The following is a 21,879-nucleotide window of genomic DNA, read 5'->3' on the forward strand; positions in this document are numbered from 1 at the left end:
CTTTTTCCTTGTAAGATTCCTGTAAAATAACAACTTTATCCAGAGACAAACGTACAAAAAACATCTGAATTGCAGATAATTGTACTTTTAAAAAGAACGCTGTGATATTTTAGTTCAAGTCACTAGGTTCACATCAGTATAGCAGTGAAAAGTATAGGTTTTCTGAGGTCGTGGAACTCTTTTCCACACAATCTGAAGCAAGATCATCCACCTCTTACAGTATCTCAGGAGCAGGACATTTACAGTGACCAGCTGACACCTTGGTGGTTAGTTACCCCCATCAGAGCGTATCTCTGCTGTCGCTGCAGACAGAGACAGCGGAGAGCACAGATGAAACATCTCTCACAAGCTCTGTCAGCATGGGCTTGTTCCTGAGCCTCTCCTTGGCCATTCGGTTTCAAGATTTCCCTTTCCCACTGGTCTAGAAGAAGCTACTTCTCAAGACAAGGGAGGTGGTGCAACATAATCAAGAGGTGTTAAGACTAGTATCATACTGTTACTTTCTGTATGTTTTCCATCACTTCTGTGAGATAAAAAGTGCTATTATGCCAATATACATAAATTCAAAATAATCTTTCACCTAGAACTTAAGCTTAATTCTCAAAAAAAAACCCAAACCAAAACCAGCACCTTTACTACTTATAAATATCGAATTACATGGAGTATCACATTTTTAACTGAAAAAAAAAAAAAAGGAATCAGCTTGTAAAATCAGCATTACCAATACATACATATATTTTGGTATCACTTACTGACAGAGATTACAAGTCTGACCAAAAATTTAAAAGTGAAGCAAACCAGATCAGAATGGGTTGTATGGCAGGAAGTAAAATGATAAAAAGCTCAGTCTAACTAGAGACACAACCCTTTAAAAATACAGAACTCTTGACTCAGTATTAGCCTCTATCAAGCTAAACACGTTCCCAGTCATTTAATACCCCTATGTACATAACTGACCTTTCTAAAATCACTGCAAGCATCTTCACATTTCAGAAATTGGGTCATTTGTTGTGTGTAGATAAAAAGCCAGGCTTTACATTTAAGTCATCATTACCCGAGCAAGTGAGCTTACGTGAATGTTTTATACCTATTACTGTTCTGCTTCATGTTTTAGCATAGCAACACTGCTGGAGATTGAGACTGAAGTAAGTTATTATTCTGAAAAGTTAGACTAGGTCCTTCCGTAGGGAAAGGTCAAGAAGAGTTGTTTCCTGTAGTCCAAATTAGCCTTGTTCGATCCTGCACAGTGTTCTCCACCGGTCTTTTAACATGACACTAGTTCGGTTGTTGAAGTTGCCATGGACCAAAATTTTAGCCCAGTTACCCACTCCGAACTCCCTTACTCCTGATTTCAGTGCCAAGTCTTCTTTGTAAGTCCATCGCTAGGGGAAGAACAGAGAAAAATGCTAAATATATGAACAGAGAAAGGTATTAATGTAATGGCTTCATTCAAAACATGCTTTCCAAAATTGTACTTTATTAGCTAATTGAGCCAAGACAAACCTTGACTGATCCTAGCATGCATCACAAAAGATAAAGCATTTTGTGACACATTAACCTAGGGTGTGAGAATGAAGACACCATTTACCAACAACGAAGGAGTTTTCAGCGTGCTTAGAAAAAACAAATCCCAATATTTAAAATGCTCATAGAATCAAAATGTTACATATTGCATTTGAAAGTGAGATCAGCCATATCCTCGGGTAACAGCTATGCATTTGTTTCTGGCCATTTGTTGAGACCACTACTTAAGTCTTGCTGTCATGACCTACAAGCTTTTTAATCTTTAGGGGATGACATTTTTCTCACAAAAGGAGAGAAAATTACTTGCAGTTATACATCTGTAAGCAACCCCTTCCAATGAAGTTCTCCAGCACACTTGTGCTTCCTTAGTTGCTTCTTGTTACAAATATCTCAATACAAACGATTTTAAGGCTACACAATGAGTGAAAGAAAATGGATTTTTTTTTAAAAAATCAAAGATTTGATTTTTAAAAACTTACCTTTACAATAAAGTGTGAGAAGGACTAAGTATTAACTTTCTTTTCTTGTAGCTTTATAGAAATATGCATACATAAAACTAAAATTTACAGATCCTATATATACTACCATTCCTATTTTTAACCACTGCATTTCTAATATAGATGTATTATATACAGTAATTTTTTCACTCTGGAATAGCAAATAGCAACTTATTCTACTAGAATCTGATCCTCCATGATCAACACACCTCTTTGGCAAACTGAACTGCACACCATCTATGCAAATACAGGACAAGATTTCCAGCTGAAACGATTGTGTAGGAAACTGTTTCTTAAAGACGCCAATTCCTATTTCAAACTGCAGTTTGGTAGCATGCTCTTCCTAAATGTATTCCCCACAATCTGAAATGTAAAGACGTAACTTTGAGGAAAAAAAAAGTAAACTTAAAAATGTTAATGAGATTGAGATGTGCAGAGAATTGCATTGTGTAGCTGTTCCATTTAATTTATCTGTGTTCAATTCTGCTTCTTGCACTGGAGAGATCCTGCTGCTTCTGATGGGCTCATGGAATGTAGTCAGTTATGAAAGGAGACAAACGGTCAATTTTCACTGGTCTCATGCTGGCATTTCTGTGAGTACCGGAAGATCCCGTATTAAATACCATTAGTTACTGGACTTCTAAAAATCTGCATGTGTTTATGTGCATGTCATGAGCAAATGACTGCTGAAAATCCAACCAAGAAGTTATCTTATTTCTGAATTTACCCATTGCCTGTGCTTCACTTACTTTTTTCTGAAATAGCAAAAAAGTCGGTGTTTTTGTTCATAATAGCACTATGAAATATACATACACAGGTGATCAAAAGCACTGCAATTACTTATGTTTGGTGTGCAAATGCAAAATAATGTCTCATAGGCCTTTGCAGGCCTCAGTAGTTAAGAAGCATTTGCAGCTAAGGGTCTTGCCAGTCAGAACAGTTTAATTGAATATTTGTGAACTATTTGTAAAACAATGTACTGTCTAGAGCCTCCTTGTCTTATGAATTTTATTCACTGTTGTTATGTACCATATGCTGCTTATCTGGCAAAGGTTTGGTGAAAAACAGGCTGTACAAGTTACAGGAACTCTGCAGCTGCCCCAGCTGGGCAGAGTTTACATCAGCAGATGCTTTGGCTCTGCTGCTCCCTGTCCATTCCTACAACCCAAGAGCCCTTGTATGGTTCATCACTTTTCCTTCGAGTCTGTAGTTACTGTCTGGCTGGAAGGTCAGTGTGGCAGCAGTGACTGCAAGCTAACTTCCAGAAAGCACAGACCACCCGCAGACTTCCCTTTGTCTCCAGGAACAAGTGAGAATTTCAGCTTTTGCCCAAAAGGGAGAGATCTTGCAAGTGTACACTGGAAACTGACTGGAATAGAGTGCCCATGGGATGAATGTGTGAGTGCTTGTGTTTGGTGCATCCAGCTGCACCAGCCAACAAGTAAAGGACTTGTGAAGGGGGTGCAAGGGCCATGATGCAGGCAGGGGTACCAGGTTGTGCCCATACTTGGGTGACTGTGAACCTAGGGAGGCATGTGTGCCACCACTTATACCTCTACCAGGCAGAGGAGGGGACTTAGCTGCTTTGGTTTATGTCCTACATGGGCACCATGTGTGGGTGCTACTGAGGGCAGCACCACGTCCCTGGCAGTCTGCGTGATCAGCTGTGCCAGTGTCCTCTTTGTGTGTGGCCTGTGTCTGTGTGTTTCTGGGACTTGTGCTCAGTTTCACTACTAGATGAACTTGCAAACAGGAAAGAGGCAGCCACATCCCCCAGCTTGAGCAGGGTAACACAAACCTGGTGGTGCTGTCATTAGACAAATGCTTGTGTGCAAGGGGTAGCTGGGAAAGACAATCCAGGGTCAGCCAGTATGATTGTCAGTGACACAGGAGGTCCATGTGTCCAAGGATGCCTAGATAAATCCCTCATTTACAGGGATACATATATATATATATATATATTTCCTTCACCCCCATTCCCCTCTCCTAATAACCTGAAACCCATCTGGGGATCCTTAAAAGATTCTGCCCTTAAGAGCAACAACAATTCAGGTACTGGGTATAGGTCAGGTGACAATATTGAGCACAAATTGTGCTCATGGTTCCCCGCTTCCCTTGATTTTGAACTGCTAAAAGTAGCAGGGGTGCATCTCTGGGAAGGAAGGATGTTAGATAACATTCAGCCTGATCAAAATCGTATTCTGGTTCTTCTGCAACAAGAGAAAATTTGGCATCTACACAAAGTGTAAGCTGAGGTATGTGAACATCAAACTTCATATCTGAAATCTGGACTTATTCCAGCTTAATGCAACTATCAGTGCCTCTTTGAGAAACTATGATCACTGATAAACCTCCCTACACAGTGAAAGAATTGAGTGCTAGTAGTGCAGCTGCATTTCTAAATAGTCAGAAACCTAAAACTTCCCTGCAGTCGTCAACCCTTTATCAAAAATACTTCATTTTTCCAATACGTCCTGTTCCACAGATCTTTTGCAACAATTAGCAGTGATTTTTTTTTTTTTTTTTTTTTTTAACTATTACTCACAGAATGTTAGGGATTAGAAGGGACCTCAAAAGATCATCTAGTCCAACCCCCCTGCTGGAGCAGGAACACCCAAATGAGGTTACACAGGAATGTGTTCAGGTGGGATTATATGTCTCCAGAGTAGGAGACTCTACAAGCCCTCTGGGCAGCCTGTTCCAGTGTTCTGTTACCCTCACGGAGAAGAAGTTTCTTCTCAAATTTAAGTGGAACCTCCAGTGTTCCAGTTTAAACCCATTACCCCTTGTCCCATCATTGGTTATCACCGAGAAGAGCCTGGCTCCATCCTCGTGACACTCAGCCTTTATATATTTGTAAAAATTAATAAATTCACCCCTCAGTCTCCTCTTCTCCAAGCTAAAGAGACCCAGCTCCCTCAGCCTTTCCTCATAAGGGAGATGCTCCACTCCCTTAATCATCTTTGTTCCCTGCGCTGGACTCTCTCCAGCAGTTCCCTGTCCTTCTTGAACTGAGGGGCCCAGAACTGGGCACAATATTCCAGATGTGGTCTCACCAGGACAGAGTAGAGGGAAAGGAGAACCTCTCTCGACCTACTAACCACCCCCCTTCTAATACACCCCAGGATGTGCCATTGGCCTTCTTGGCCACAAGGGCACAGTGCTGGCTCATGGTCATCCTGCTGTCCACCAGGACCCCCAGGTCCCTTTCCCCTAAGCTGCTCTCTAATAGGTCATTCCCCAACTTATACTGGAACCTGGGGTTGTTCCTACCCAGATGCAAGACTCTACACTTTCCCTTGTTATATTTCATTAATTTTTTCCCCTTATTAAGAGGCCAGAGATTCCATTGGAACCATCTAGTTCACCTCATTTCAGAGTATGCCAGAAAACTTTCCTAAATAAAATCTTTATTCAAGTAACACAGTTATGCTTGACCTACAGCACCAGATAATTCAAATCCTTCCAGCAGAGACAATCACAACCCTTGTTACTTGTTGTAATGATTAATTACATTTGCTGTTAAAATGGTTGTGGTTTTTTCCTTGTTTTTCTTCTAATTGCTTATACTGAGCTTTAAAAAAAAAATAGATTTATTCAGTTTAACAAATAAGTGAGGAGCCTGCCTTACAGGCAAACCAGAGACTGACTTATTTTCTTTTCCCTGAAAAACAAGCAGTACAGAGCAGTGATGCAGACTCTAGCACTGCACTGCTACAGGCTGCAAGGACTGGTTGAGAGACTGGACATAATGCCGTGCTATGCTTGAGCCAACGCAATCACAACACCCAGTCCAGAGCAATGTGACATTTGGCTAGCTCAGAACGCTGGCAGGGCAAGCCTCACTTTGCCAGACAGACTGTGCAGACAGCCCCTCACATATCTAATTATCTTGTTATTCCTTGAGTCAGTTCTGCTCTAGTAACCCATCTTCCTTTGATTGTGCATGTTGGGACCCTGCTGATATTTTTTCTTTTTCCCCCTCCAAGTTTAAATATATGGATTTTTTTTCCCCCATAGAAGTCTGACTAAAGTTCTGAAAACACAGTTTAAGTTAAAGAACGTGTCTGAAAATCTGTCAGTCAGATTTTATACAACTCGCAGGACTTGCCATACATATATATAGGATATAAAGTTGAGCACAAATAGCTGCCTAAATTCTGTGTCACTTGTAACCCCTAATTCAGGACTGAGAAAAATAAAGTACACTTTCTTTCAATAGGACTGCAGATTGTTGCATGCAGCTAACTGAAAACACAGCAGTGAAAGGCTGAAAACGGGCACTGAACCATTGCAATGAAATGCCATTTACAAAACAAGAGCAAACAATGCCAACATTGAAAGAGGGACTACATGGAAAAGGAAGTTCTAGAAGTCAACAGCTTTGACATTCATTGCATTCTTTCATGCATGGAGACAATTTTATAACTCAGATTATTAAGCAGAGGAGCAGATCTATTGTTTAAAAGGCCAATATCATTGCTTTCTATACAAGATTTATGAGAGATCTCACTGGCAAGGAGTATGGCATAAATATCAGACAGACAGCAAATGCCTACTTAGTGTTTCAAGAAACATTCTGAATATTAATTTCTTTCAAGTTTTTATAAAATTTTCAATGTGTTCTTCACTACTATCAGATGCAGTTTTCTATACATTCAGTCTTTACATTTCAATTAAGGTTGAATTATAATAACAGAATTAAGCACATCTATTTTCTTCTAGTTAGATCTGCCCTAGACCTGGATACAGTGCTTGTAGCTGACCCCTGACTACCTCAACACAAAAATAAGTGAATATAAAGCTGCCATAAGCTTTGTGTCAGTTGTGCTCCAATTAGTTTAAATCTTGATGTTGAAAACAAGATTGATGGAAGTGTGCATGCTTACTGGCAACTGGCTGACAAGGTACCTATCCAAGTATATGGAATAAAAGTAGTTTATTATGTTCTTGGAGGCAACAAGCAAATTCAGTAAACATGGATTTTTTTTTTTGGTCTTACTTTAGGGTACTGATCATATTTGCAGTTTTAAGGAAGCTCTCAGTGTTATCATTCCTGATACTTGTGAGAAAATGAAAACCTGTTTGTATATAGTGGGGAGCTTAACTTCCAAGGATAGATGAGCTCTCAAACAATTTGAGGACAGCACGTAACTGAAAATTTGACCAGTGATTCAACTTCAGTAAAAATGTTTAAAGAACCAAGAGTAAGTACAACTCTCCTCAAGGCCAGGCTGAAAAAACATAAGCAGGTTTGCCCTTCCTTGTTATATGAGAAATCAAGTGTCAAAATGAACACCAGAAAAGTGAAACAGCTCACACCAAAACAGATGTATGTTGGTAACTTGTACTGTTATCTAAACAATTTGCTTCCTAAGAGATATCTTCCAGTGGAATTCAACACCAGAAATGCATTTAATATTAAAATGATAAACACTTCTGAATGGAATTATTGTAACTGGAGAAGTGTGGCTGTGTGCAAAAAAATCAGTTTGTAACAGTTCACTCCAACATCGAATCAACTTCAAATTGCCTTCTATTAAGGCGCACACTTCTGTACTTCCCATCAATTGGAATGCTAGCATTAGTGAACATAGCAGAATTATTTTAAAGTAATTCAATGAAGTAGGCTTACTCATGGAAAGAATGCAAAGGAATATTTGAAATTTAGCATTATAAAAAGACCCTATTTATTTGGGAAACTATTCTAGTTTTTATAAACTAAATAAATATATGTTTTCACCTCACATGAAGAGAGTACTGAATTATAAAATTGCTAAATCATTAACCTTCTAAGCGGGAAAACGAAACGTCTTGGTGTTTGCCCAAAACTCCCATGGGCAAATAGCATTCTGAATTCTTTGATCCAAACAGGGGAATGAATTTTTTTTTTTCACATTTTTAAAAAGACCAAGCTTTAGTAACAGTGTATTTCAACAAATTAAAGGCTCATAAGCATTAGCAAAAAATATTTAAGACTGCACAAAAAAGTTTTTCTATTTTAAAGACAGAAATTAGAACCTGAAAAACAGTTTCAGGAGCTGTAGCACAGCTTGAATAATGCTAGAAACTTAAACCCTGGCATTTTGGAGATAGAGTTAAATGAAATTAGCAAAAAAATGCTATGCAGTGCAGATTAATTTTATCTTCATGTAGACAGAAAATGGGTACACACCTGTCTTCTTCGGCCACAAGCCAAAGCATCTCCATGTTCCACATTTCGCAAGTTGTGCAGACCTAGAAGACAGTTAATATACATCCAGAGCAATGAGGACTCAACATCAAGGCAGCAGCTTTGCATTCACCATTTACATGAGAGAAGAATGTAAACTATTTTGATATGCTTTGACAGACTGGGAAAATTGCAGTGTCTGTTTATATATAAATATACTTTTATATACATATAGACATGAATCTCACCTTAGTCCAAGGACTGAACAGTCTGTTCAAAAAAGTCACTATATTTTCTATGCAGTAGAGCTCACAGAAGATTTGTATTTTAAACAATTACATAAAAATTGGCACAGGATAATTAGGCTTTTTTCAATTTTAGTAAAAATATTTTTTACTATTCACTCTGCTCTGATTTTACATAGTAAAAATGGGAACTAACCATCAATCAGAGCAGGTTCCCTCATTACCACAGAACATGCGTGAGGTTCTAACTGTGGCAAGCATCCAGAGCATCTTATGAATTTCTCCTTCCAAGTACAATGTGGCCACATGCAGAAGCTACTACATCATCTCTTTGGGGTAAGAGTGTGCTAATGGTTTTCAGAACATACTTATAAATATATCATTCCATGCTGTAAGCTTTTAAAAAGTAATATTAGGAAGACTCATGAACATCCTAAGTTTTTTAGTTCCTTCCCAAAGTTATCTATATCAGAGGCCTGGAAGAGACAAGTTGCACTACTCCACTGACAGCTTTCTTTTGCACAGAGTACCGTAAATCCCAGTAAAGCAAACAAAAACCCAAGCAAACCAGAAATATTGCATGACTTCACAAAATGAGTTGCCAGAGAACCTTTAGCCATTTAATAGCTTCCTAAATGTGGCAACCACCAAATCTGTATTTGTGCAGAAACCACAAACAACAATTGGGTGGGTTTTTTTCCACCACAATCAATTTTCTGTTAATCCAATCACATCAGATGGCAGTTATCAAACTGCCAACCCATTTATTGCAGTGGTGTGCAGGGGAAGAAAATGTTTGACATGACAGTTACATGAAAGTGTAAAAATAAGCTAATACTCACTCTGAAGAACCCTGTTCGCTCTGCATTTCCATCCTAAATGAGGCCTGTAGGGAACACAGAATCGAAGTAAAAATACACATAACTTCATGAAGTATCTGTGACAAAGAGTAACAAAAAAATATTTTACCTTACTGTGGGATTTTTTAGGTCCCCAGGTGACTGATTCGTAATACTCTGTTGCTCTTTCATTGGCCTTTAAAAGAAAACCCAAAAAATCATCTTGTAGGCAGCAACTTGCCATTTATGTGATTCAACAATATTTAAATGAAAGAAAATTCCAAGATTTCTCTATAGAAACAGTGGCACATAAACACTAACTGCTTCAATCCATTAACCCTCTTAATCTTGCCTCCCTATACCTGCAGGAGTATATGAGACATTACAGATTTACGCTGAAGACATCAAGCATTTTACGCACCTTCTACACAATCTAGGAATTGTTTCCATAGGTTTTTTGATCAAGTGTTTCATCATACCTCTCAGATTTGACTGTGTTAGGTGCTGTCCTAAAAATCATCTTATGGCTTGCCTTCCTGTATACGGTCTGCATCAGTCAATTTCCTTAACTGAATGATGTCAAATATTCCAACTACAAATCCACAGAAATACAAGCTCTATCCCAACTAAAGACCATAATTTATTTTCCATGAAAATCATGTGATGATAAACCTAGAATATTAGTATTTTTCAAAATAAAGACAGAGGAGCAGGGGAAGAACTGGGTTTCAAGTTCCCCCAGCATTTTAGAAAAGTATGTAATTGTCTTGAGGGTTCACATTGCCAGAATCCTGAAGTAACATAACTTTCCCATCACACTAGTATCACTAAGAGAATCTTGTGTTTAGCTGTAAGGAAAAAGTAATTGACTCATTTATTTTCCTTATCCTCTTTCTTCTCCAGATATACTATAGCTTGAAATTAAGAGGGCAGGACTAAAAGGAGCTCAATCAAGCATAAAGAAAAAAAAAAAGTGAAGTGTTTTTATTTTTTATACAAGACTGACAGCTGTTTAAACTGAAAAATGTGCATCTTCAAGAAGTACTTAATGTCAAGCTATTTGATGTAAATGCCAAAAGTTACAACCACAGAGAAGCCCAAACTTAAAAACAGAGAACGTGCTTATAGTTGATTTTCTATTGGACAGTAGTTCAGAATTTAATGTCCTTCCTTCTACCTATTCTTAGTTCTACAAGTTTCAAGTTACTGTCCAAGCAATATAATACTTAATACAAACCTTTGTTTTGTTTTTAAATTACTTTCATTGTTTTCGTCGACATTCACAGTTTTGTTTTGCAGTGCTATTGCTCCCAGTCCTTTAGATTCCACCTGTTCGGCGGCTGCCTGTGAGAAATGGAAACAATACTTTAAAATTAAAGCCAGCAAGCCAGCTAGTACCTAGACAGCAGTTTACACTAAGATTAACATGTGCACTCTCTACAAGGACTAACAGTGCTTATTTCACAGACCCTTCGGAGGTATTACCCTTAAAATCAGTAGATTCTAAAAAACTGTAGTCTGTTGAGATCCGTTAAGAACTTTATCAGCCAATAACTCAAGAGAAATTTTAGTCATAGCCACAAGTGATATTTACATGGACATACAGAAATACAATGAATACTTGCATAATAAAATGAACATATAGATGTGTAAAATACTTTGTAGAGACTAAGACTGCAAATACTATCAAAGTACATCAGTGTCTGTTTTTATAACTACATCAGTAACTGAAAACTGATAGGCTTCACCAGTTCATCTAATTTTGTAGTGCATGGGAGAATCAAGCATACCCACGTCACTTTCAAAAGACACATCTAATCTGACTTTAGGCTTGTAATGTAACCTTTCCTGTATTAGCAAAATAATCTAACTTTCTGCCTAAGCTTTTAGGCAAAACCTAAGATTATTTCTCCCCCATTCCCAAGAGGAGAAAGGTATAGTTAATTACTCGTTACAGAATATCCAGAGAATCTTAAGATTGTACTTTTCCCTAGATTCTTCCCACTTACTTGGTATAATACATAACACCTTCAAAAAAAACCAAAAAAAACCCACAAAACCCTGAGTTGACACGAGGTCATTCTTGCCACTTTGCTATCAACTTTCTTATCTAGCATCTTAAGCTATACCAGGAAAAAAAAAAAATCTGGTTCATGCATCATCATTACTAAGCAGAGCCAACTATCTTCCATCCAACACTATCCATACATCCCAGAAGGTGATCTGTTTTGTAACACTCAAATATCAAAATGATTCAAAGTTAACAGATTCACTATAGGCTTCACTTTTCTGCTTAGCCAGTTGCTCTCAATTTTCACCTAGTTCTTCTTTCATGGCTTGCTTTTGCCTCCTGTTAATTTTCTGTCCAATTTTTCCATCCAATTTTCAGTCTTCCTGAAATCTTAACCAGTCCTTCACAATAGCTTGCAGAATCTCTCAACACTTTTTGAAGTCAGATAACATTAAAACCAAAATTATCTATTTCACTCAGTCATACATGAAAATACTGGAAAGTATTCTGGTTACAGAAAAATTATGAATTATTCAATCAACGCTTTCTTGGTATAGATCCTTTTTCCTTGTAATGCATTATCTGCAGACTGTTCTTAAGGCAGCTAACCTATAAGTTAATGAAGGACAAGAACTTCGCCAACAGTAAGAGCTGCAATCATGTAGATTCTAAGCTCAACAATAACCTAGAAAAAGTAGCCTACAAAACAGTCTAGCAGTGCAGGCCACCTTATGGCGAATGAAAAGCTGGACATGAGCTGGTAATGTGTGCCCACAGCCCAGAAAGCCAATCGTATTTTGGGCTGCATCCAAAGGAGAGTGGCCAGCAGGTCAAGGGAGGTGATTCTGCCCCTCTGCTCTGGTGAGACCCCACCTAGAGTTCTGCACCCAGCTCTGCAGTTCTCAGCACAGCAAAGACATGGACCTGTTGGGGATATTCCAGAGGAGAGCCACAAAAATGATCAGAGCGCTGGAGCACCTCTGCTGTGAGGAAAGGCTGAGAGAGTCAGGGTTGTTCAGCTCGGAGAAGGCTCTGGGGAGGCCTTATTGAAGCCCTTCTGTACTATGGGGTCTATGAAAAAGGTGTAGACAAACCTTTTAGCAGGACCTGCTGCAATAGGAAAATGGGTAATGGTTTTAAACTAAGAGAGGGTAGATTTATACTAGATGTAAGGAAGACTTTTTTTATAATGAGGGTGGTGAAACACTGGCCCAGGTTGCCCAGAGAGGTGGTAGATGCCCCATCCCTGCAGACATTCCAGGCCAGGCCGGATGGGGCTCTGAGCAACCTGATCTAGTTGAAGATGTCCCTGCTCAGTGCAGGGGGGGTGGACTAAGTGACCTTTGAAGGTCCCTTCTAACCTAAACTATTCAATGATTCTATGATTATACTTCTATATATGGTACCAGAAGAAAGAGAGATGAACAGTTCAAGCTAGAGTGTTTTTCTGTAGAGAATGCAGGGTACACTGCTGGGAAATGGTCATGTGTATTACACAGCAGAAGTGGGAACTCTTCACAACACTGTCTCCCCTGTGTCTCTGAGTAACTCAGTCCAAAATAAGGATTTTAGAAATAAGATTTGCAACATTGGTGCAGGCAGTAGGATGGGTAGCGGGTGTGCAACACAGAGGGCCATGGTATGCTAGTATGGAGTTCCAGGCCTCTGACATCTCCAAGCCTTCATCTCCTCCTAGACTCAAAGGAATAGCCTTAAAAAATAAACTTGAAAATTGACAACCAAGTGAAGCCATTAAAAGGTATTCCTTGGAGTATACTTCAACTGCATTTAATAAGTTCTCTAGTCTCTCTCTCTGGTAAGAAAATGAAAAGCCCAGAGGAACTTTAGGTTTGTTTACTTAAAATTTTCTTATTATTACCTTTAGATGTTTGTGCTTTTGTAATTGAGAAATTCAATATTCTTTTACAGGAAGTAAACATAAGAGAAATTCTTTACAATCCTCCAGAAGACAAACTGCAGGAGGAATGTTGTTCTTGCCAATTCTAAAATCACTTTTGAGCCAGATCATTTGTAAGGAGCTTTTTTATTTACACGAAAACAGCAGTAACAGTTTTCTATCTCCTAACTCTTCTGATGTTCCTAAAGCTTTCAGTCAACATGTCTTAATCTTTTAGTTTTAGTATGAGAAGTCATACAGACAAACAAACAAAATAATGTAACTATATATTTAATGTTTATTTTTTAAGGAACCTCAGATAAGAACTGCTTCTCTTAAACATACCATAATGACAGACCTCATTTTACTTATGCTTCTTTTCCTAACTATTTTTCTATTCAAAACAGTTGTGCAAAAAACATTCACAGAATATATCTCAGAGGAGTCTTATTTCTAGTAACTTTCTCCTAAAAATATACTCAACCATTTTTTAATTAATAAGAATCCAAAGAAAGATTAAGCTTTCTTTTCCTCTAATACAATATCTGAATACTGTCTAAACAACTCCCTTGAAAGTATAAATCTATTTAATCTTCTTAAATATCTATTTGAGATAAGTTCTGAAAATAGTTTTGACATACCTGTATTAAGAAGTTAGTTTCATTTTCTTTCATGAAAGGTCCAATGTAAGACTTGATTTTACTTATCAAAAGATTGTAACTGAAGCTTTGGAGAAGGGGAACATATGGGTCCTTGCTCTTAATTATGGTTGCCAGCTTCATCCTTAAAGGCTAAGAAAAGCACAGCTTTATACAACACAATAATAGATCCTGCAGTAAAATGGGCATCTATGCTAAACAGGACACACATAACATGACAACTATGTTGTTTTATGAATATGCCTAAACAACTTCATGCTACAATTTGAAAAGGCTCTCAAGTTAAGTAGGCATAATACCAGGAGTTAACCACGTACTGAGCACATAAAGTGTAACTTTCTGGAGAGCCTCATTCTCATTCCTTTATGAATAACACTGAAAGCAGAGTTGTCAACAGAGCAAAAACACCCACTCATTACTGGGTTCTCTTTTCTCACTTGCTGCCTCAAAAAGACTGCCATTGAAAGTGGGTTACAGTGTTCAGGAAAAACACTATTTTGTACAGTAGCTTAAAGGACACATGGATATGATAATCACATTTTCATGTTTTATCTACCAGAAACTCTGAATCTTACAAAACCCAATATATCCAAGAATTAACTTCTGTGTACAGGCTGCATTCTCATGTATGAATCTGAATATTATTACCACAGCCTACACTTTCCAAACAGCTGAATCCTCCAAATGAAAAGTGTATCTGAAGATTAAGTTATACACATGCTACTATTTACATAGAACACGTGTCCTAATTTCCCAGAGGAAGATAGAGGCAGCATTTTTTGCCTTTTTCTCTTTTTACCTGCACTCCTCCTTTTGCTCTTTTCTCCACCCCAGCAAATTCAGATGTGTACACTAGCTATTATTTTAAAGACGTATGTAGATTCGGTCAACATCAAACCAGGAGGTGGCCTGATCTACATATGTCATATTTTTCAGAGGCATAATAACATACACTCTGTACTACAGATGCAAATGAGCTTTCCTTCCTTGTGATGCTTTGGTGCATAGAACACTAATCGACAGAGACAAGTAGAGTGCACTGCAATTGTTCAGAAAAAGTCAGCAGATTGATTATTAGCGAGTTACTATGTCTCTGCCAGCATGTTTATACTGCCTTTACTCTGAGAAAACAGCAATAGCAAATTCCCAGAATCTGCAGTGACACCTCACTCATATGAAGTGGCAAAGGAGATGAAGTTCAGACTAATGCTGCTCACAGTGAAGAACAACTGCTGCTCAAAGCATTTTGCTCCCCCAAATGATCCCTTATTTCTATTATATCAATCCCCTAGCCACAAATTTAGTTTCGTATTTACAAATGCCACAGGTGTGTGACTGCATAGGCAGTAATTAGGACAAAGCTATGCAGGTAGCATATGTTAGCTTTGGAAACCCATTCCACACTCTGAAAATGAGAGAGCTTAATGTAAATTAGCTAAGCAAGTTATTACCTTATCTGATTCAGAGTCTGTAAACAGCCTATCAAGAACTTCAGCAGCCTCCTTGAAATATCCACTTTCCATGTAGACTGCTACAATCTACAACGAATATAATTACGAGATATCCTGAAATATATTTCACCTGACATTCAGAAAAAAAAGTGAGGTCACACTTTGACAGTTTCATAAGACTTCAGAAATCCAGAGGATTATATATTTGAGGGTTATGAACAATTATCTTGTTATAACAGTTAGTTCTGAAGTAATATTAAGCCTCATGTATAAAGGCTTAAAACCTCTCCATTTGGCATTTAAAAGGACTCTCCTAAAAGACTTTCCCAATTTCAGTAGCTGTCAAAATGTTTTTACATGTGTCTCTTTGAAAGCAAAACTCCTCTGATACAAAGAGTTATTTTTAAGCAAAAAACAAAACAAAAATCTACTCATATTTTAAAGCTCAAGATATTAGTGTTTTGAAATTGATCTCTGAATTGCTATCTCTTTTTTTTCAGATTGGCAGTTTTTGAAACAATTTCGAACTGGGACAAACAGGAACCAATTTAGATAGGAAAAGGTCCCCTGCACAGATCTATTTACTCTGTACTTGAAAATACAACAAGTTTAGAAAAGTCAGTTCAGCTAGATAATAGCCGAAGCTTTTTGTAAAAGGAGCCCTGTTTTAGCAGAATGAATAGCTAGCATCCTGAAGTATTTTAAATAAATCACACAGACCTGAATTTGAATCAACCGACGAATATCTTCATGAAGCTTTTCCAGTTTAATTTCTTCCCTTTCAAGTAAAGTCCAGAAAGACAGAGCAGATTCCAAAGGTGAAATTCCTTGATCCTTTTCAAAATGGCATTCTTCAGGGAAAAAAATATTTAAGAAACTTAAATTATAAATCTAAATATATTACACTATTTATACACAATAAAGTAACATGTACTATACATAATTTCAATTCATTTTTTCTCAAATTACTTTAAATATCTCTCTTTAGGTGTGTTTAAGGGACCCGAAGTAACTGCCTTCTTTTCAGAGATTGATTCCTCCTGCCCTTGCTAATAACATTACTGTTGCATTTTTAAGGGAGATTATGTGTCTGCTAATTATTGCTCACTTAAAATTCTACTTGCAATAGTGCTAAGTTTAGCATCAAGTATTTGGGCTGGCATTAATAACACTCTTGAATTAAGCTGGGCATCAGATATCAAAACATTTGCTATTGCTACTGTTAATTTTGTAACATATCTTTTTTTTTTTTTTCCCCCTCCTGAGTCTCCCTGTATTTGCACATCTTAACTCTTGTTATATTTGAAAGGGTTAAACCGAGATGAAAATTAAAACAGCTTTACACAGAAGCATCACTGAAAAAGCAGAAGCAACCCTTGTGTCATTGTACTGTTGTGCCAACACCAAGGTTTATGCAAACTCCCAGCAAGTAAGATCAGTGACCAGTTCTGGCAGAAATCCAGCACAGCCAAATAACCATCCCCTCAACACTCTAGACACAGTTTCCCAGTCTGGTCATTGCACATCTGCACAAGTGAGTGCACCAACATAACAGATGCAGTAGGAGATGGCAGATGCACAAAGCTGCTTTTTTTCCATGGCACTGCCAGCTTAGCTCAAGGTGTTAACTTAACTACAGCCTCACTTTTTCTTTCATTTTATATGACATCATAGCAGAATCTCTCTCAATATCTCCTTATTCCTCACAGTAAATATTTTTCAGACAGAAGGTAAACAATTTAAGCAATACTGAAAAAATAAAAAATATTTTATACACTTCTTTTCCCTTCCATGCTCACACTGGCAAGACTGCTTTTGAAGTCCTTAGATACCAATGAGTTTTATCAAGCAATGAAAACTTGCAGCAGAAAAGCCTTCCATAAACTTGAGCGTGGAAGCAAAATCAGGTTGGCTAAGCCAGTAAGTTGTGAGTACAACCATGCAGGAGACACAGTAGTGAATTAGAGTCCCAAGGACCTGCTGCTTTCTGAAAGTCTTACAGCCTTCTGTAGGAAACAAGAGCAGCCATGCTTTTCATCCATATCCTTATTCCTACTGTCTGTCCTACTTTAACCTAGAGTTACATGTGCAGAAAGAAGTGTACATTCTGTACTTTAAAATTGCAAATATTGCTCACCAAGAGCTTGTCAATCTTTTCCAGTATATGTCTTTTGTCAATGCCACTCTCACAAAAAAGACCAATAATTTAAAAAGCATAAAGTCATTCAAACTCAAAGCAGCTAATTCAGTCAGCACAGAACACTGGTCCTGCATACAGCTCAGTCACACGTGGAATATAGACAGTCAAAAACATAGACTTCAGTCATTTAATATATATATATATATAATGCACTATGTGTATATATATATATATATATAAAATGCATTAAAGGCTATACAAAAGTATACCCAATACACCTCTCTGCAAGTTCATGCAAATCTATTTAAACAACAAATGAAAAAAAAAAAAAAGATAGTATTTACCAAGGTTTTTTCCTTCTGCAATTCTTATCAAAAGGTGACAGAGATACACTGTTTTTTTCTGATGTGTAGGTATTTTGGAGAGGCCACTAATAAGAGCTGGAAAAGAAAAGTTAAGTCAGTCTTGCTCCAGCACTGCCACAGTGTGGCTAGAAGTATACCAGACACTGTGTTATTAGACTTTAATAATGTATTAAATTTCTAACTCATTAACTAAGTGTGCTTAATCAGTTTCTTAATCTCCTTCCATGTTGCAATAACTTAAATCATACTTAAGTATTTGACCAGAAAAACCTATCCCTCTTGCAGTTCACAAACCCAGAAGTGGTAAAATGCAACACAGGCTTGTATTCATCAACGTAGAAGATGACAGTATCTTATATAAATAATTGAAGTTTTGTTTTTCTCAGTAGCTTACTACAAAAGAAAACTGCCTGCTCCAGAGAACATTTCTGTGGAATGCCCACAAAACATGAGCCATATGCAGACTGGTAACACTTACATGTTGCTATAGCAACCGACAGACTAAAAGCAGTAAAAGCTACAAGGAGAGATTAGTCAGAAATTTAAATCTACAAGGGAAATCCTCCTCACAAGGTTGGAAGGTCATGAGGATTATTGCATATTTTAGAATGGGAGCCATCATGAGATTATTTCTATCATGCTCGTTACTGTGAACTTCATATTTTAATGTGCGAGAAAAAGTAATTTGTCTTCACAGCAAAATGAAAACTGAAGAATGTGTCAAGTGACTTGTCTGAGCTGCAGACTGAAGACCAGAGTTCAGGGAGTGTTTATGTACACATTTCAGTGTCAGCCTCACAAAAGTCAGGATTCTGGAGCATGGGACTCCCAAGCTTTGCAATGACACAACTACAGCACATAACATTGTTTTATTTGAAAGTGCTCAGCCTACTTGCTTATTAGTATATGATTGTCTCCATGAACAATGGATAAGCATGAAATTGCAAATCAATTAAATAGCACCAAATGATTAGCTAAGCTAACATCAAGCAGGATATTATCATTTGGACTTGGAACAACACGTTCACAACCGCTTCAGTGAGGGCAGGTGATACAAGAGCTATTAATTCCTACAGGAAAAACAGCAAGTAAAAAAAGAACATTGCTTAGAACAGCAGTAAAGTGCCACTCGTTTTAATCACAAATTCATGTATCTTCCACAGCAGACAATAAAGTTCAATTTCAGAAAGAGTTTTGATGAATTTAATGATAGAGATAAGCACCATAATCATGCCCTGAAGATGGAGACAGAGCTTGGAAGTTTTGGAAGTAGGTAGAATACTGTAGCTGAATGATTAAGCAGAACAAAACAGGTCATCTTGCACAAGTAGTTTGAGATCTTTCAGCTTTCTCTGTTATTTTAAGGTGCTCCTACATTAGTGCTTTAATTCAGAGGAGGGGTGCATTTTTAAAGCAAACTTCCTGAGCTTGGTTTGTACAATGCAACAGTCTTGAGTACACAAGTTTAATTTCTTTAGAGTTATTCCAAAAGAAACCTTGAAATGTTTACTGTGTGAACACCAGGTCGTTTGCAGCAATTACAAGTAATGCAGACAAACAGAAAGAGATATAGACTTAGTCTTCTCTAGACTGTTCTTCCTTAGTTTCTCTGTTAATTCATTTGTTAATAGTACCCTCAATCATTAATTGCTCTCCTCCCTATAGCCACTCAAATGTAATTCTCATCTTAGCCTTTCATTAGAAACTTTAGAAATCCAGTTCAGGTATATAGATCATAACATCCTGTCAAGGCAAGATAAGGTAGGCAAGGCACGTAAACTTGCCATGTTGTTCTTAAATCCTTAATCCCAGGTAACCAGTTATTTCTACTTGGCAATGTACTGAGCTATACAGTAATACTAATTAATGTCCTAATAAAATAGCCCATCTTGCTCTCTTAGCCTTCCTACCCTCTGCACTTGCTTCAGTTTGAATTGACCTTGTTGACAGCCACTTATTTCTTCGTTAGGGTCTCACTTTGACACATGCAAGAGTAATAATTTTTTATTTCTATGAAAAAAAAAAACACAACCACTTTTCTAATGCAATCTTATGACTGTGCTTAGCTTTCTTCCAGAGACTTTTTATACTTTTGATTTTGTAATCTTCTAGCACCAATATGCCCAAGTCTTTCCTCTGTTGCTGAGCAGATCAGGAACAAATTACAAATTTGCTAGTAGTTCCCGGTTTCAAGCAACCTTGCATTCTGTACAATTTAATTAATTGTTTCTACTAATGCAGTCCTCAAAAGGCTGGCTGTTCTTCTCAGGAGATATTCCAATCTGCTTCTGTGCTGACAGTGTCTCTGCTTCCCAACTACGTCTTCATGAAATTTCAGTATGATTTTCTCACTGAAACACAGTCCCAAAGCCAAACACAGAGAAGCACCATTAATTATTTAATCTAGCAGCCCCCTGCTCAATGTACTTCATCATATTATCTTTGGATTTCCTACCTCTTACAATTTTTCATATCGATCTCCTTGCTAATCATTCTACATGCCATTGTACTATGTTCTTTGCATAAGTTTAAACATGTCATACAAGCACATTTACTTGAGTCAAGAACACACACACAAAAACACAACCAACCAAAAAACCCAAACAACCCTAACCTGGCATCTTCAGGAAAAATTATTTTTAACAGAACTACCATCACAAATCCATCTAATTTATCTGAGAGATAGACATTTACTTCTACCTGTTAATTGCTCTATTAAGTATTTTTCATTTAAAATATGTTTTTCCATTCAAAATCCAGTCAGCAGACTCCATTCCACCTTTGCTAGACTATAGTTCTAGTCTTCTACCATAACCCTGAATATAAACTCAAGGAACTTGGCATATTAAGTAATTCTACTCTGATTTTTTTACCATATTCGCACATCTTCACTAAATCCTCTTCAACTTTTCAGTAGCGTTGAACCTTCAGCATCTGAGGCCTCAGCTTCAATAACTGCTGATGGTATCTATGCAACCATGTTGTACATTCAAGCATCGTACATTCAAGATGATAGATTAACACCAATGCTTGTGTTCACCTAACCATCTAAAAGTTCTCACCCCAAACCCCAGTTAACTACTGTTTTATTGTAACTGTTCAGTTAGCTTCCCTCCCTGGTCTCGTTTAATTAAGAAAACAGCACAAAGCTTTGATTACCTTAACGATAGTCGAGCAGAGCTGCCATCGCATGCTAAACTCAAAAACCAGTGGATTTAAAAAAAAAAAAAAAAAAAAAAAATCGGCCTGCAATGTTTAACTTCTACCATGTGCAAACGTTCCTAATACTGTTAAATCATCTCACCAGACAACCCTCTATCACTCTAAGAATCTTCTGAAGCCCCTAAAGTCACTGAAAACCTCCTCAGCACCAGTCACCACGACCATTAAAAGGCTAAACGCAAGTATAAAACGTGCTTCGATGGAACAAGAAATAAGTGCGGAGGCACTTTCAGTGTGCTAAAATTAGCGTGCTCGAGAACGCTGCGCCTGGCACTTGGCAGAGACACCTGCCCCCCAGAACGGCCGCAGCCGCCCCCGGCCTCAGACCCTGAGCACCGACGCCGCGGCCGCCGCCCTCACCCAGCGCCACGTCCCTCCACCGCCGCAGTTGCGCCGCGCAGCCCTCCCCGAAGTGCCGGCACAGGCAGGAGCAGGCGAACTCCAGCATCCAGTCCGCGGCCACGGCCTCCACCGCAGCCAGCGGAACAGAGAGAGCCGATCCGCCCCCAACCGCCTCTCCCGCCGAACTCCCGGCCATCTTCAACCCGCGCGCCAACGGCTACCGGCCCCGCCCCCGCCAACGGTCCAGTTCGCGCTCCCCCCGGCCCCGCCCCTTCCAGCGCGACAGCCATTCAGCGCGGCCACCTCCTCCCGGCCCCGGCTGCCGTCACCTCCGCCGGGGGCGGGGCCGCGCTCGTCAGTGCTCTGAGGGGGGAGAGGCGTGGCCCAGGACGGGCGTGGCCGCGACGTCATGCAGGGCGGGGGGCGGTTTCGTGCCCGTGTCCCGGGGCAGCGTGTCCCGAACTGCCTCGTCCGCCTGTAGGACACCTTCTGCAGGGCACCTCCGTCACCTCCAG

The 21,879-nt window shown here is 38.6% G+C and overlaps 1 protein-coding gene across 1 annotated transcript; it reads right to left on the reverse strand.

The window, feature by feature from the left end:
- Positions 1-27: 27 nt before the first annotated feature.
- TERF1 (telomeric repeat binding factor 1) lies at positions 28-21,586 on the reverse strand. Its single transcript, XM_082045764.1, has 10 exons — positions 21,383-21,586; positions 17,780-17,875; positions 16,016-16,146; positions 15,296-15,382; positions 13,827-13,976; positions 10,515-10,621; positions 9,408-9,473; positions 9,281-9,324; positions 8,197-8,258; positions 28-1,382 (listed from the first exon to the last, which is right to left on the reverse strand). Exons 1-10 carry the CDS (start codon positions 21,558-21,560, stop codon positions 1,224-1,226), a joined length of 1,080 nt encoding a protein of 359 aa, XP_081901890.1. The 5' UTR covers positions 21,561-21,586; the 3' UTR covers positions 28-1,223.
- Between the last annotated feature and the right edge of the window lie 293 nt (positions 21,587-21,879).

This window comes from Streptopelia decaocto, assembly GCF_964273445.1.
Source record: "Streptopelia decaocto genome assembly, chromosome: 2".
Classification (NCBI taxonomy): domain Eukaryota; kingdom Metazoa; phylum Chordata; class Aves; order Columbiformes; family Columbidae; genus Streptopelia; species Streptopelia decaocto.

What these genes read in the sequence shown, in the direction of transcription:
- TERF1 (XM_082045764.1), bottom strand. Translation starts at nt 21,560, where the DNA reads ATGGCCGGGAGTTCGGCGGGAGAGGCGGTTGGGGGCGGATCGGCTCTC. An exon ending in TGCAGAAGGAAAAAACCTTG is followed by an intron (nt 16,147 to 17,779) that starts GTAAATACTATC and finishes TTTTCCCTGAAG; the next exon opens with AATGCCATTTTGAAAAGGAT. An exon ending in AGCGAACAGGGTTCTTCAGA is followed by an intron (nt 8,259 to 9,280) that starts GTGAGTATTAGC and finishes ACTGTCTTCTAG; the next exon opens with GTCTGCACAACTTGCGAAAT.